The following is a 16,210-nucleotide window of genomic DNA, read 5'->3' as shown; positions in this document are numbered from 1 at the left end:
GATGATGTGGCATACTTTACTCAAAGGCCACAGCAAATGCTCACTTTTGTTCCACCAGCCTGGCTTTTGTCATATTATCAGTACTAAACTGAGCTACAAAGATATCCGTTCACCCTTGACAGTGTCATGACACAACCTAATACCTAATGTCACCTGATCTACAACCCCGTTCCCAAAAAGGTTGGGATGCTGTGCTAAATGTAAGAACAGAATACAATGATGTGCAAATTGTTCAAATTCTATATTTCATTGAAAATACTACAAAGACAATATATCAAATGTTGAAAGTAAGAGATTTTATTGTTTATGGAAAAATATATGCCTATTTTGAAGTTGATGCCAGCAACACATTTTAAAAAAGTTGGGACGGGGGCCTGTTTACCACTGTGTTTCATCACCTCTTCTTTTAACAACACTCTGTAAGCGTTTGGGAACTGAGGAGACACTGCTGTAGTTTTGCAAATGAGACGTTTTCTTATTCTTGCTTCTCATAGGATTTCAGCTGCTACAGTTCGGGGTCCCCTTTGTCACATTTTTCATTTCATAATGCACAAAATGTTATCAGCGATGACAGGTCTGGACTGCAGGCAGGCCAGTTTAGCACCTGGACTCTTTTACTACAGAGCCATGCTGTTGTAATACATGCAGAATGTGGTTTGGTGTTGTTTTGCTAAAATAAGCAAGGCCTTCCCTGAAAAAGACGTCATCTGGATGGCAGCACATTTTGCTCCAAATCCTGTATATGTCATTCAGCATTGATGGTGCCATGTGCACTAATGCACCCCCACACCATCACAGATGCTGGCTTTTGAACTGTGCACTATGGTCCTTCTCCTTGTCCATGATTTTCAAAAAGTTTGAAAACAGTACACTTTTCCACTTCACCTCAGTCCGTCTTAAATGAGCTCGGGCCCAGAGAAGGCAGCAGTGTTTCTGGATCCTCTTTATATATGGTTTCTTCATTGCATGGTGGAGTTTAAACTTGCATTGATGTACTGTGTTCACAGACAGTGGTTTTCGGAAGTGTTTCTGAGCCCATGCAGTGATTTCCACTACAGAATCGTGTCTGTTTTTATTGCAGTGCTGCCTGAAAGCCCAAAGATCACGGCCATCCAATATTGGGATTATATTTGTAGTGGATTTTCTACATCTTTTAATGACGTTGTGTACTGTAGATGATGAAATCTCCAAGTTCTTTGCTATTTCACACTGAGAAACGTTATTTGTCTTTCATGGAGTGGTGAACGCCTGCCCATGTTTACTTCTGGAAGACGTTTTATACCCAATCATGTTACTGACCTGTTGCCAATTAACCTAATTAGTTGAGAGATGTTACACCAGGTGTTTTTTTTAGCATTACACAACTTTACCAGTCTTTTGTCGCACCTGTCCCATTTTGTTTAAACATGTTGTTGGCATCAAATATAAAATAGGCATATATTTTTCAAAAAAATAAAAAATTTCCCAGTTTCAACATTTGATATGTTGTCTTTGTACTATTTCCAGTGAAATACTGGGTTTAAATGATTTGCAATCATTGCATTCTTTTTTTTTCATTTTCATTTTGCTCAGCATCACAGCTTTTTCGGAAATGAGGTTGTAGATGTTGTGACACCAAGATCTCTTTTACCTAATATAACCTGTTCCAAACAGAGAATAAATGCAGTTGTCAGTATACATTTATGCCTTACGTATATAGACGTGCACAGCAGAGAGCATTGAGTCAGGGCCTGCTTCATGATATTGAACATGTTTGGTGGAGCTTTGCTGAGCTCGTAGCGTTCTGCGATGCCCCCAGTGAAGTCCACACAGCCCTCAGCAGCCCAGCCTTTAGAAAGAGCTTCATAACTGCCGTTCACCCTGAAGAGTGATAAGAGACAGTCAGAGATTCAGTAAGAATGATGGCAGGATTATGTTTCCCAAGGTTCAGAACCAAGCCTTGTGTGTCTATGGCTACGTTCACATTACAAGCCTCATTGCTCAAATCTCTCTGACATGATGGTTCACACTCGTTTAGGTTAGTGATTCAAATCTGTCATTGATGTGAACAAACCGGCGTCCTGAAATGACCCTCATGCGCCAATCCTACTCAGTAATGTCACGTGAATGAATCACGTTCACATTAAGGTCACATGGCCACGAATCGGATATGTATCCGAGCTAGGACCACATATGAAAGGCTACATTCACATTACCAGGTTGAAGCGGCACAAATCTGATTTTTTTGCCTTAATGTGATGTTGATGTTTTCAGAGCTGTGTGGACACGCAAATCTGATCCTTTCAAATGTGGTCCTAGATCGGATACATATCCGATTCGTGGCCATACGACCTTAATATGAACGCTCAGATCGGAATTCATGTAAATCATTCACGTGACGTTACTGAGTAGGATATGCACATGAGGGTCATTTCAGGATGCCGGTTCATCACATTAATGACAGATTTGAATCACTTCCCTAAACGAGTGTGAACCATCCTGTCAGAGAGATTGGATTTGAGCAAAAAATCGGGTTTGAGAAATGAGGCTTGTAATGTGAACGTAGCCAAATCGGCTCAGGTCATTCGGGTGGCTAAGATTAGATTTGTGTGTCCACACAGCCCTGAAAAAATCACATCTGAGTCACATTAGGGCAAAAAATCAGATTTGTGCCACTTCAACCTGGTAATGTGAACGTAGCCTATAGCCTATTCTTACTGAATCTTGACATGAATATTTTAGTCTTACACAAAGCTAATGCAGAGATCTTCTGATGGCATTCACCATGGTTTATGTTTCCTTGCTGTACTCATGGTGTTTTTCCAGCTGTCAGTACAGATTTTGGATTATTATGATTACAAATCATACAGATGTCCCACTTATACATATAAAACCAAAGCTACAGAAGACACAAGTAAGTTCACTGGTCATACTGGATGGTAAATAAAATGGCTGCATTTGCTATTTAAATGTAGTCACCACTGTTAAGAAATCTGAGTCAGTACGTTTTTTTACAACCCACCACTTTGTTTACTCAATCTCAACGATTGAATCGTGCAGAAATTTTGAAAAATTGTTTGGTGCCTATGAACAATGCATTAATCCACCATTCAATAAATTTCAACCCATCTATCTAGCAACAACAGTAAATGTTAAACAACACTGCTAACTAGGAGAGAGGGGCTGGTTAGCATTAACTTAGCATGCTAACAGCTCTTCTGACCACACGAAGATTAAATTCTGACCAACAAACGCTACACTGGTGCAAGTTTAGACGGAAGTGACTCAGATCTGAGGGAGTGAAGTCGAGCGGCTGGTGTTGGGGGGCAGAAAGCTGAAATTAAACCTGCTCTGTGGTGTAGCCTCCTAGCAAGGCTAATGCTCCTCTAGCCTAGTTAGCTCATCTAGTACCCTACAGATCCATGTAGTACAGGTTCAATTCTATCTGCTCCATTTGGTAGACAAAGCACAAAATTGAGTGACTAGTCTTACAGAACATGCTGTGAAGCATTTAGCCTGTTAGCCATTGCCATTCTTCCTTGCTCGACATTGAAAAAAGGCCTTTCCCTGATAGCAAGAGAACAGTTGACCACTGCCGACCCACTGATGGCAGAGCTGGCAGTCCACTAGCATTTTGCTCAGTGTTTTTTGGGCGGCCCACCAATGTTTAAGTAGAGTACTAGACAAAATTTTGTCCCACTTTATATTAAGTGTCTCTAATAACTGTGTAGTTACATGTGAACAACATATGCTAGAACAATGTAACTACTAATTATGTAGTCACTGTTACAGATGGATTACAGAAGTACACCTTGTGTAATTACACATCAATGTAGTCAGTCAGTTTTGTCTCATGTAATTACACAAAGGTTTCTTAATAGGTGTAACCATGTAATTACACATGGGTAAGAACATAAATGTAATTACATTGTAATCAGATTGGAACAGCAGTTTTTACTTACACTACTTACACTGTATCAGCCAGCATTCCTAACACTTAGCTAGCATTTCTGTTGCTAGTGCTGTGCCACTGTAACCAGTTTCAACTTTAAACCATTCTGTATGTATATGCGACAGTGCAGCAGATGCCCCCTAATCTTATGACATTAATGAAATGTGCTGCATTAAACCCAAAGTAATGTCTATATTACCACTCCTTTATTACACCTACATAACAACTACACAGGAAGTGTAAATTTGACACTACACTACAGGAAAGTTCCTGTGTAGTTGTTATAAAGGTACAGTGTAATTACAGAATGGTATTAATCAATTTGATGTGATTAGATTACCTTGTTACAACACAGTTATTCCACAGTAATTATATAAAAAAATAAATGTAATATTATGACAACTTCTGCTCTTTAGTGTATCAAAAAGATACACTTCTGTAATTACATGAGGCAAAACTGAAGTTGATACACATGTGTAATTACATAGGTTGTACTTCTGTAATCCATCTGTAACACTGGCTAAATCATCAGTAGTTACAGTGTTGTTGCATATGTTATTCATGTGTAACTACACAGTTATTAGAGACTCTTAATATAAAGCAGGACCCAAAATTCCACTTATCATCGCTCATTTTCCACTCACAGTCTAATTTACTTATTTTTCCTTCCTTCCTTGCTTTAGTTACACTTTGTACATTAGTTTAGTAAATAATTTTAATCTGGCTCAGCGTCAGCAACAACATTCTCTATAATATCATTTTACATCAGGCCTAGTCATTATTTTTTTTCTCTCAGTTGTTTGTAATATTTGTCTTGGTTTATTTTCTTGTAGTTAGTAGTTATGCAGGACAGTAATCTGGGTGGTCCGAGAGTGGACCAGCAGAGGTGTGCTGACCTTATCAAGCCAGAGGACCGACGTACACTTGCTATCTGGGCCCTTGGGGGTCGGCCATATGGTTCTCAAAGTACTTTAGGCTCAAATAGCCGACATTTTCCTAAAACTGCATTGTTACCATTTCAAAATCCAGAAACGTTTTGACCTGTTTCATCTTTCATAGCAGAAGACCACATAAGACTCACTGGCTCTGACGATAAGAAGTCTAGGTTGTGGTAGTCTTAAAGACGGTGGACCATCCCACATGCACTCACTTTGCGTAGGCCTTCTCCAGCAGCACGCTCCAGAACTCTTTTCTTTCACCTGAGTGAACGAACATTAGTTTTCCATCTTTGGTGGGCAGTTTGTCATCGATGACGACGTCCACCCACTGTCCATACTGCCACAGCTGTGGAGAGAAAAGTTGAAGCACCACCTTCTCTATTATCATAAATACTTCTCTATTATCATAAACGCTTCTTTTTCTTCTCTTAGCGTTTACTCTGCAAAGCAGTCTGTCCTGTGCTGCTCTGCGAGATCTGAGATGAAGAGTTAGTCAGGAGAGTCTGACCTGAAAGTGAAAGATTCCAGCGTAGTTCTCCGTGAAGCTCTGCTCAGGATGAATCACTCGTGCCAGAACGTCCTGGTTCAGAGTCAGAGAGGCGATGGACCCCATCAGCCAGCAGTCACCTGCAGGGATGTACGTTATTCTCCTCACCTTCTCCATTGAAATGAAACAGCATGTAATTTCCTAAACGCCAGCAAACAAAACTGAAAATGAAAAGGTTTCACATATTTTTTTTAATTATTTATTTATTTTTTTAAATGATTATTATTTATTTTAGTGTTTCTGTAAGAAACATCATTGGGTTATTTTCTCCATTTTATACTAAGGTCTAATGCTAACTAATGCTAGCTAATATATTTCAGTTGATACTTATAATTTATCATTTACTTTTACATTATTGAGTGTGAGTGAAGAACACACTGCCCTTCAAAGCTTTCAAATCATTTGTTATATCAACAGTTTTTCGTATTTTAAAACAATAATATGTCCTTTTAAAAATGAGAAACTCAACAACAAGTCAGCTTTCAAAAATGTATTATTTAATATAGAAACTATTTTAGAAACAACATGTTATTCCATGATAAAATATCATAATTAAATATGTTCTGTAAGGTTGTCTGCATCAAGATTTTCTCTCTAAGAATATGGATGTTAATTTTGTTAGAACTTCATTTTGGATATTCGTTTTATTATAACTTCAGTCTTTATAATAATTTTGCTATAACTTCATTCTAAATATTTTATTATAGCTTCCTTTTAGATAATCATTTTACTATAACTTAATTATACCTTCATTCTAAATATTCATTTTAGTATAATTTCATTCTGGATATTCATTTAATTATAACTTCATTCTAAATATTCATTTTATAATAACTTCATTCTAGATATTTATTTTATTATTACTTAATTTAGATATTCATTGTTTTGTAACTACATTATAATTTCATTTTAGATATGACTGTTATAATAAATTCATTCTCAGTGCTCTACAGCTTACCCAGTGCCCCTTGGCAGATGTCGGTTCTTGTGGCCCCACCAATGATAAACTTGGGTTCCGAGCACAGCTCCTGCACAACAGAACCAACAGCTGAGTGGACACACCTTCTTCTACATGTGCTGCCTTGCATTTGCTCTGAGTGGAAGCTGCGGAGAATCTTACACTACACTCTTAATAAAAGGGCTCTTCAAGGGTTTTTTAGTAAGGAAAATGGTTCTATGTAGAACCAGGAACACTCAGAGAAATCGTTGCATGATTAAAGGGTTCTTTGCTTTGTTAAAGGGTTTTTCATAAAGGGTTTTTCCTAGCAACCTCCTGGAAGACCTGGTAGACACTGAAAGATCATATGTAGCTGTAAAGATGCTAAGAAAAGGAAATAGACACGCAATGAAGCTCTCAGAACAATGGACTGACCACCCCAGAGTCCAGACTTCAGCATCACTGGATGTGTTGGAAACGCAACCAAGTTCTAAGACTAAATTTTGGAAGTGTGAAAAAAAATCCCTGCATATTTTTGAAAAACCGAAGGCGAGAAAAAGAATGTAAGCTGAAATAAAAGCCATACAGAATAGTGAAACATTTGATGTTATATTTAATTGTTCAGTAAATTTCTGTTTTATATATATATATATATACACATTTCCTGATGCTGAAAAATTAATGACCTTTACTTAATGACCATTTTGACTGGAAATTTAAGAATTGAATTGAAGGGTGGTCTTTAACTTTTCACTGCACTGTATATGTTAAATTATAAAGCAGATAGTTCCGGTCCTAAAATCTGATTGGCTGAGCTGCGTTCGATGCCGTTGTAAAATCCATGATATACCACGGCTCTGACCTCCTCACAACATCTGAACTCTGTATCACTGAGCCACAGCACGAAAAACCCTTCTGCTGTTAATGGATTAATCTTTTACTCTAATGCTGCTCACAGAGAGCACCGAGTGAACTGATGAAGTAAGAACCTGTTTCTGTTTAAACTGAGGGGCTGAAAACTTATTTTCTTATCTAGAACTGGGCTGGTCAGCTAGCTAACAGGCTAAAAGATAGTAAACATGCTAAACAACTCCAACATTAATATCACAGACTTGAATTTAAGCACTCACGATATGATTCACTGAAAAACGGCAGTATAAAAGTCTAAAGAATGAACCTGAATGTCTCACACACTTCAAATGTCTGTGCTTCAGTCAGAAGTAGCGTCAAACCCAGGCTGAGTCCCAAACGGCTCCGTACTCCCTAGCTAAATAGTGAGCTGTGTAACATTAAGTTTGGAAATTTGATCTTCTGCTGTCTAATACCGCACTGCCTGTCAAGTATGAATGTGGACGAATCCCAAATGACCATTTTTAGTGATATTTTGCTGTGTTGGGCTGCAGGAGTCAGTATTAGCAACGATACCAACTCTAAAGGGACAACATTTCTTGTCGGAATACTTGTTTATGTCGATTATTATTAATAATTACTTAAATAATTATCTAAAACATTGTGTATTTTAATATATTTTATGTTGGCCGTTTTATAAAAGCAATAAGCCACTTAAGGCAGTGAGTTACTGTGATTTTATCACAGGGAAGGGAGTATTAGGTACTTGCGTCGTGCCTAACAACACCCTTCCTTGTGACAAAGTCACAGTAACCCACAGCCTCTTGTGGCTTATTGCTTTAATATAAGCTACCTAGCTCCAATGCCTAAAAAGTCTCCGGTTAGCCTGACTTGAGCAGCACTTACTTTGGGTCTTTTCCATTGCATTCCTTCAGCTTTGGACGAGTTGGGTCCAAGTTCCTTAAATCCCAGGGACTCGGGGGCAGCTGGGAAAGTGGGGTCAGAAAAGAGCTGCCCACTGCTCAGACACTGGCTCCTCAGAGCTTCAAAATCTTGGTCCAGGTACTTGACGGGGGCCTCGGCTGACATTTTTCTGCTCTGATTCGGGGTAAAAACAGGGTGTGAGGGTCTTGAGTTCAGGAAGGGAGATAAGTAGCCGAACTCTGAGTCTCTCCGCCCCTTCATAGCACTTTTTCAGGAGGGGTTTGTCTGTCATGAATAGGTTGGGAGAGCTTTTAAGTGTGACAGGTGGGAAGAAGAGAAAGCAAGTTGAGGCACATCTGACTAAATTCTTTCATTGTCAGCTGTGTAGCTGTCGCTCCTACTCACCTTAACTGAGATCTTACTCGTCTCCTCTTTTGTCTTTGCTTTGAGAAATTTATAACAATTCTTTTCATCAAACCTTTGGGAAAGTGGACAACTGTTCAGATTTACAAATACACTACTACAGATTGTACATAACTTTTTTTCAGAATTTTCATTTTGAAATACTTAGGGGATCCAAGGGTTTAATTGGGAGGTCCCTGACCCCCCCAGGACCCCCTGTATTTTGCACCTTGGGTCTGTTTTAAAGAACCAAGCTCACTTCTGTTTAAGTGAACCAGCTGCAAATGAATTCAGTGCTTTTTTGCATTCATGATGTAATCAGACCTTCAAGCAAACTCATTTCAATTTGGGTATGAGGTGTAACCCTGCGTGCACACTAGCTTGCGACAGAGCGACAAGCGACTAGTCGTTTTCAAGGAGAGTGCGCAAATACCAGCGACATGGAGGCAGAGTGACAAGCGACAACTCAAGAAAAAGTACATGTTTTCTGTAGAACACCTTTAGATCCCATTAGGAGACCATCAAATGTATTAAGAATCAGCCACTGCCCAGATAGCAGGAACATTTGGGCCTAATCTGTGCCACCTTTGGCATTTAAGGCTCTGTTATGGCACTGACAAGTTTTGTGTGGCTAAATTTCATGAGCCGGGCTTGACTTAGGTTGTGGCAGGGGTTGTGTGGACCAGACATGGGCCAAGTCATGAGCTAGACTTGGGTTGCGGCATGTGGTTTGTTAGCTAGCTAGCTATCGAGACATTAGCATGCTATTAGCATTTTTACGCTTGCTATGAAGAAAACGACCATAATGCACTGAAACTACATTAAACTAAGACTAATACAGTGGTTATCATTACCTTCTACAAATGAAACAACACACATAAAAACTGCAGTAAAGCTAAAATAAAGATCCTGTGTTGATTCTACTCGTGTTCTACGATGGCTAAGTGGTACATACTTGTCTTGTAGAGATCTTTGTTCTTCAGTAACGGTTAAGCGGGAAAGGAGGTAAAACAGCAGATACAGTTGACCTGAGAAAAAAAGGAGCATGGAAAGACTGAAGAACAGAAGATATGCGTTTGATGGAGTTGGGAGATGGTCGTGGTCATGCTCTTCGGTCAGCTTCCCGCTGCCAGAAGACTCTGTCCCGGTAGGAAGCGTGGTGGTGCTGGTGTGCAGAACTCTGAGGTGGGACGGTCCGGATGTCGGTTCGTGCAGGTCAGGAGTGACGGCTGGGTTCCAGCTCTGTTCTCTTCCGAACGGGTGCCTGCGTCTCAACTTCTCCTCCACCTGCTAAACCTTTAGGATCCTTTACATTGTAATATGAACCCCTTTAAAAAGCCAAAACACATTACAAAACCATCAGAAACCCACAGGAATGTAGAAAATGTTTTCTGTATGTTTTTCAGCAGGGTTGTTCATTTGTTTTAGCAGTATAGCTAAAGTTAGCAGGCTATAATATAATAATATAATAATAATAATATATGCTATAATATAGTATATATATATATATATGCATAGCTATAGTAATGTCCGCTATCAGTTACATCACAACCCACATTACAAAATGTTCTTCCACGCAATTCATGCAGTTACATATTTCCACCACAGAGGTCACCAACATTACAAACAGCAGCTTTAAACTGTGTTTGAGCGTGAAGTTGTTGTTAAGGTTAAACAAGCAGAAGCACGCCTGATTCCACTTGTTTTTCTGCTTGTCTCAGTCTTCACACAACTGATAAGCTTTACAAGACATGTAATGAAAACCTGCGACCACACCGCTGGGTGAAAAGAGCCTAACCTTTACAACCCCATTTCCAAAAACGTAAATAAAAACAAACTGCTATCATGTGCAAATCATTTAAACCCTATATTTCATTCAAAATAGTACAAAGATGTCATATCAAATGTTGAAACTGAGAAAATGTATTGTCTTTTTTTAAATATATGCCCATTTGGAATTTGATGCCAACAACATGTTCCAAAAATGTTAACAACGCTCTGTAAGCGTTTGGGAACTGAGGAGACACTGCTGTAGTTCTGAAAGTGAAATGTTTTCCCGTTCTTGCCTAACATAGGATTTCAACTGCTCATCAGTTCAGAGTCTCCTTTGTCGTATTTTTCATTTCATAATGCGCCAAATGTTTTCAGTGGTGACAGGTCTGGACTGCAGGCAGGTCATTTTAGCACCTGGACTCTTTTATTAAGGAGCAATGCTGCTGTAATACATGCAGAATGTGGTTTGTCGTTGTCTTGCTGAAATAATCAAGGCCTTCCCTGAAAAAGACGTCGTCTGGATGGCAGCACATGTTGCCAAAACATGTATATATTGTTCAGCATTAATGGTGCCTTCACAGATGTGCCAGTCACCCATGCCATGTGCAATAATGCACCCGTATACCATCATGAGATTTCTCCAGATTCTCTGAATCTTTGAATGTTATTATGTACCGTAGATGATGAAAAGCAGAAGTTCTTTGCTGTTTTATGTTGAGAAACGTTATTCTTGAATTGTTGCACTATTTGATCGTGCAGTCTTTCACAGAGTGGTGAACCCCTCCTCATCTTTACTTCTGAAAGACTCCGCCTCTCTGAGATGCTTTTTCATACCCAGTCATGTTACTGACCTGTTGCCAATCAACCACCAGGTGTTTTTTTTAGCATTACACAACTTTACCAGACGTTTGTTGCTTCCATCCCAGCTTTTTTGGAACATGTTGTTGGCATCAAATGGCCCACCAAAATGGGCAAATATTTTTCAAAAAACAATCAAATGTCTCAGTTTCAACATTTGATATGTTGTCTTTGTACTATTTTCAATGAATGAATGGCGCATCACTGCATTTTGTTTTTATTTGCAGTTTGCACAGCGTCCTGACTTTTTTGGAAACGGCGTTGTATTTATTGAAGTGTCATTCACAGAATTATCCTCAAAAGTGCAGCAGTATTCACACCAGATGTATTTTGTGTTGTTTGGGACAAATTAATTCGTCAAGTGGGCCAATTTAGTCCCAAGAAGTGTTGAAAGAGTACACTTACAATAATACTACTTGTGCACTGATACTAGTATACTTACTACATAAAGTATATTTGGGACATATACTTGAACTTTACTTAGGTTCACTTTATAAAATGAACTTTAAATATGCTTTTTTACAAGAACAGCACTGTGTACAAGCACAGCACCGTAGGCTTTGCAGACTTCCAGCTTCATTTCTGGCCCCTAGAAAGCCGACTCTAGCCGACTGTGAAGTTTTTGTAGGCCTAGGTGTCCCCCTCCCATTCTGAGATACAATAAATCCACTTGCAAAGCTGCTGGAACAATGAACATTCCACTGCACAACAACAGTCCATCATGCAGACAGTTTGGCCCTGTGGGCCTCCATTCCACTGGCAGAGTTGTGTAAGCAGAGATAACAGCAATGACTGTCCATTCCCTTGAAGCGTGTTTTAAACCGGAAAATGAGCCCCAGGCTAACCTTGTAGTGGGTAAAACTTGGTTTTAACATGCACTACATTCCTGTCATGACGAATGAATTCAGTTTTATTTAACGTGATGTGACATTTCAGTGTTACCTTTATAAATGTGTTCTGGAAAACGTTTTGAATGGTGATGTTTGAGGGGGTAAAGTCTGCGACCAGGATTTTTGCTGATATTAGTTTAGTGTTAACAAATATGATTTTTGTGATGGTGTGTAAACACTTCCAGCTACTATTCGCCCTAGTTCAGGAGTCGCAACCCAAATGTTGAATGCTGTTGAATGTGAAGCTGTCACGCATCCCTCCGGCTCTGAATCGCTCACGAACTCCATCTCCCAGAACCCTCTGGGGGATCACATGACCAATGACTCTTCTCTGCGCTCCAATCATAGATCTCATTCACCTGAATACTAATCTTGTACACCTGTTCTGTCATGTGTCTAGTTAGATTGAGTATAAAGCCCGGGCTTTTAGACGAGTTACTTTGCGAGGTGTTGCTTCTTTGAGTGAGAGCTACTGAGTGTCTTCTTGTTATTGTTTTGTCTGGATTTTTTTTTTTATTATTATTTTGTCTGCTTTTCTCTGCCCCTTGGATTTGGTTGCCTGGTTCTTAGGATTTTCCTTTTTTGTCTTTGGATTTTCTCGGATTTGATCTCTGCCTGTTTCACAACCACGAGTTTCGCTCAAGCCCTTGATAATAAAGCCTCTCCTTTTGATTTTGACTGCAAGCGTCTGATTCGTCTGCTTGTGTCACAGAAGCTGATTTCAGCTTCATGACTTTTTAGTGTTTGGCAGTGTCTCATTGCAGATTAAACGTATCAGGAAACCAGCCGTGCCTTTTCGTTAGGTACTAACTAGGCCAGATTGTTGTCCGTGTTGCTATGGTGACCAGCAGTCTGTGCACCAACCTTCAGGGTTAAAGGGTGAATTAGCAGTTCTACATTAACTCCAGCATTTAAGACCATTTATTGTTAAACTGTGTTGAACGATCAGCAGAGCTTTATTTTACTGTAAAGGAGGATTATTTTATTTTTACCTACAAATCTAATTCTGCTGTGGAGCCACAACAGGGCAGTAAAAGAGCTGCATGGGGCTCCGGAGCCACGTTGCCGACCCCTAACCTAAGGGGAGGCAACGTGCAGCAACTTGTTTGGGCCCAAACATGTAGGTACAAGAGGCTCATTTGCAGCAAGACTGGAGACCCATGAATGGTCTGTTATTAAAGGTAATGTTTTTTTTTTAATAATCTGTGTTTATATCATGCTTTTTGCTAATTTGTATACTAACGTGAGTTAAATTGTTGTCTTAAGCTTATTCTTAAATTTATGCAACTAAGAAAAACTTTGTTTTGGTTTGGATGTAACCTAGCACTGTGTACTTCACTGACCCTGAGGACTGCACCATGTACCATAATATCTGGTACAGGCAAGTCACAAAGTAATGCTAATCACAGCAAATCAATAGATGTATGTCGCTGTTGTTGGAAGAAAACCTTGTATCTCCAAAATGGTAACTTTACAGCAGAAGGAAAAAACCTACTTCACTTTTAATGTAAGTCAATGGAACCAGACTTTCTTCCAAGTAGTTTTGAGTCGTTTCTTTTGGTTAATTCTTCATGAAATTTTCACACAATGTAAAGAGCAACAGGCATTTTCAAATTATGTCAATCAAATCAATGGATACATACAGCCAAGAAAATGACAGATGAATAACTAAGTGTATAAACTTAAAAGGTAGACAGGACCCAAGTCTGTTTCTGCAGTGAGTTTGGACATATTATATACTGTGTCCCTTTGCTGACTGGCTCCATTTATAGAAGGAGTAGTAGTGATAGCCTGTCTGAACTTCAGGATTTTATTGCTAAAGAAAGTTGCAAATTTATTACATTTCTTCACAGAAGGGAGTTCTGGGTCTGCCTGTGCTGGTGTGTGTTAACCTGTCGATGATTGTAAATAAAAAGCAGCATTATAAATGTTCTGATAACCCTCTGTTGCATGGTGCTGCCATATGGCAACAATTACTTAATCTCAATTTTACTAAAAAGCAGTAATATAAAATCCCTATTTATCTGTTTAATTGTGCCAAAAGGGTCTTTTAATTTGAATCTTATATTTGGGGGATACATACAGAATATCACACATACACAAAAACAACAAAAGTGTAGTTTACCAACGAGATTATTCAGTATGATGTGAGTTTTAGTAGCTGTACTGTTCAAAGGCCTTGACATGTTGAGGCATGTAAGTTCTTTTAGTTTGTAACCATAATAAAATCTTTTACAGACATTTTAAGCTCTCTTCATGCTACAAAGTTTTCATAGAAAGGAAATCTTGTTTGCTCTCCCTTTTACTTGTACGCTTGGTACTACGAAGGTCACGACTTGAGGGCTCCCAAAGTTGACTAATTGTTCACTATTTAGGGAAAATTCCTTCAAGAAAATAATCAAAATGCTATCTGGGTTAAGTAACCTTTTCATTTTCATTAATAAAACCAGTTTAGATGCAATACTTTTTTTGTAAAACGGTAAAATGAATTTGTTGCACTGTATTGCCAAAAGTATTCACTCGTCTGCCTTCACACGCATATGAACTTGAGTGAGATCCCATTCTTAATCCATAGAGTTTAATATGATGTCGGCCCACCCTTTGCAGCTACAACAGCTTCAACTCTTCTGGGAAGGCTTTCCACAAGGTTTAGGAGTGTTTATGGGAATTTTTGACCATTCTTCCAGAAGCGCATTTGTGAGGTCAGACACTGATGTTGGATGAGAAGGCCTGGCTCGCAGTCTCCGCTCTAATTCATCCCAAAGGTGTTCTATTGGGTTGAGGTCAGGACTCTGTGCAGGCCAGTCAAGTTCTTCCACACCAAACTCGCTCATCCATGTCTTTATGGACGTTGCTTTGTGCACTGGTGTGCAGTCATGTTGGAACAGGAAGGGGTCGTCCCCAAACTGTTCCCACAAAGTTGGGAGCATGAAATTGTCCAAAATCTCTTGGTCTGCTGAAGCATTAAGAGTTCCTTTCACTGGAACTAAGGGGCCGAGCCCAACTCCTGAAAAACAACCCCACACCATAATCCCCCCTCCACCAAACCTCACACTTGGCACAGTGCAGTCAGACAAGTACCGTTCTCCTGGCAACCGCCAAACTCAGACTCATCCATCGGATTGCCAGACGGAGAAGCGTGATTGGTCACTCCAGAGAACACGTCTCCACTGCTCTAGAGTCCAGTGGTGGCGCTTTACACCACTGCATTCGATGCTTTGCACTGCGCTTGGTGATGTAAGAAGTTTCACGACTGGACTTGTTGCACAGGTGGCATCCTATCACGGTACCACGCTGGTATTTATTGAGCTCCTGAGAGCGACACATTCTTTCACACATGTTTGTAGAAGCCTGAATTCAATGATTTGGATGGGTGAGTGAATACTTTTGGCAATATAGTGTCCAGTGTCCAGTGTTCCAGTGTTCCAGATCAAACTTTAACACATAATTCCAGTTCTTGTTTTCTGGTGCCTTTGTTCAGCACTGCACCTCTTAACATTGTCTTGTATTTTGAGCTGTGTAGTTTCTACCTTCTTTGTGTGATGTGATAAGCTCCCTTATTTTCAGAGCACCTTAGAAGTATTTAAATTTCTTGTAATCTCTTATTTTATTTCATTTGCTATTTCATGATCTTTTTATCTTTAGCTCCTGTATTTTATTTATGACATCTAAATGTTCTCCTAAGCCTTTTCAGCTCTTTAGAGGTTTTTAAAAGTTTGCTAGCAGGGGTATCCCAAAGATCAATTAAAAGCTTTTTGGTCAGTTTCGGCTGCTATTCAGTGGTTGAAAGCGGTAACTTTTGGTGCTCTTTCTCACTCAGGGTGCTGGAAATAAGTCGAGTATAACAGCAATAGCATTTCTTACTTCTTATGAACTTCTTATGTCTTTCTAACAATCCTTGAAAAATCTGTTCTGAGGTTCTGGATCTCAGGAATGTTATAAGCTGTGTTTTTATCCAATGCTTTTATTTTTCTGCTTGTGTAAAACACTTACACCTACCTGTGTTTTCACACACTGGCCACTTTATAAGAAACACCCACCTTGTACTTGCACTCACTGGCCACTTTATTAGAAACCCCTAACTACAACATGAATCCTGCATATCTGAATATCTCAACATACATCAGCATTGAAGGTACTAGCTGTTATGAGGGTAACTTC

The 16,210-nt window shown here is 39.4% G+C and overlaps 1 protein-coding gene across 1 annotated transcript; it reads right to left on the bottom strand.

Moving 5' to 3' along the window:
- Nucleotides 1-1,574: 1,574 nt before the first annotated feature.
- Nucleotides 1,575-8,387, bottom strand: LOC118803736 (calpain-2 catalytic subunit-like). The gene is made up of 5 exons (XM_036564227.1): nt 8,109-8,387; nt 6,375-6,444; nt 5,378-5,496; nt 5,082-5,215; nt 1,575-1,860 (listed from the first exon to the last, which is right to left on the bottom strand). Exons 1-5 carry the CDS (start codon nt 8,385-8,387, stop codon nt 1,575-1,577), a joined length of 888 nt encoding a protein of 295 aa, XP_036420120.1.
- Between the last annotated feature and the right edge of the window lie 7,823 nt (nt 8,388-16,210).

This window comes from Colossoma macropomum, unplaced genomic scaffold (genome assembly GCF_904425465.1).
Source record: "Colossoma macropomum unplaced genomic scaffold, Colossoma_macropomum, whole genome shotgun sequence".
NCBI lineage: Eukaryota > Metazoa > Chordata > Actinopteri > Characiformes > Serrasalmidae > Colossoma > Colossoma macropomum.
The sequence above is the reverse complement of the archived record's forward strand: the minus strand, read 5'-3'. Positions and strand labels throughout refer to the sequence as shown.

Bases quoted from the DNA above. Each gene is read 5' to 3' on its own strand.
- LOC118803736 (XM_036564227.1), bottom strand. From the start codon at position 8,387: ATGAAGGGGCGGAGAGACTCAGAGTTCGGCTACTTATCTCCCTTCCTG. The intron at 6,445-8,108 runs GTAAGTGCTGCT...TCTGTTGTGCAG, and splicing joins TGCAATGGAAAAGACCCAAA to GAGCTGTGCTCGGAACCCAA. The intron at 5,216-5,377 runs GTCAGACTCTCC...TTCTCTCCACAG, and splicing joins CTGGAATCTTTCACTTTCAG to CTGTGGCAGTATGGACAGTG.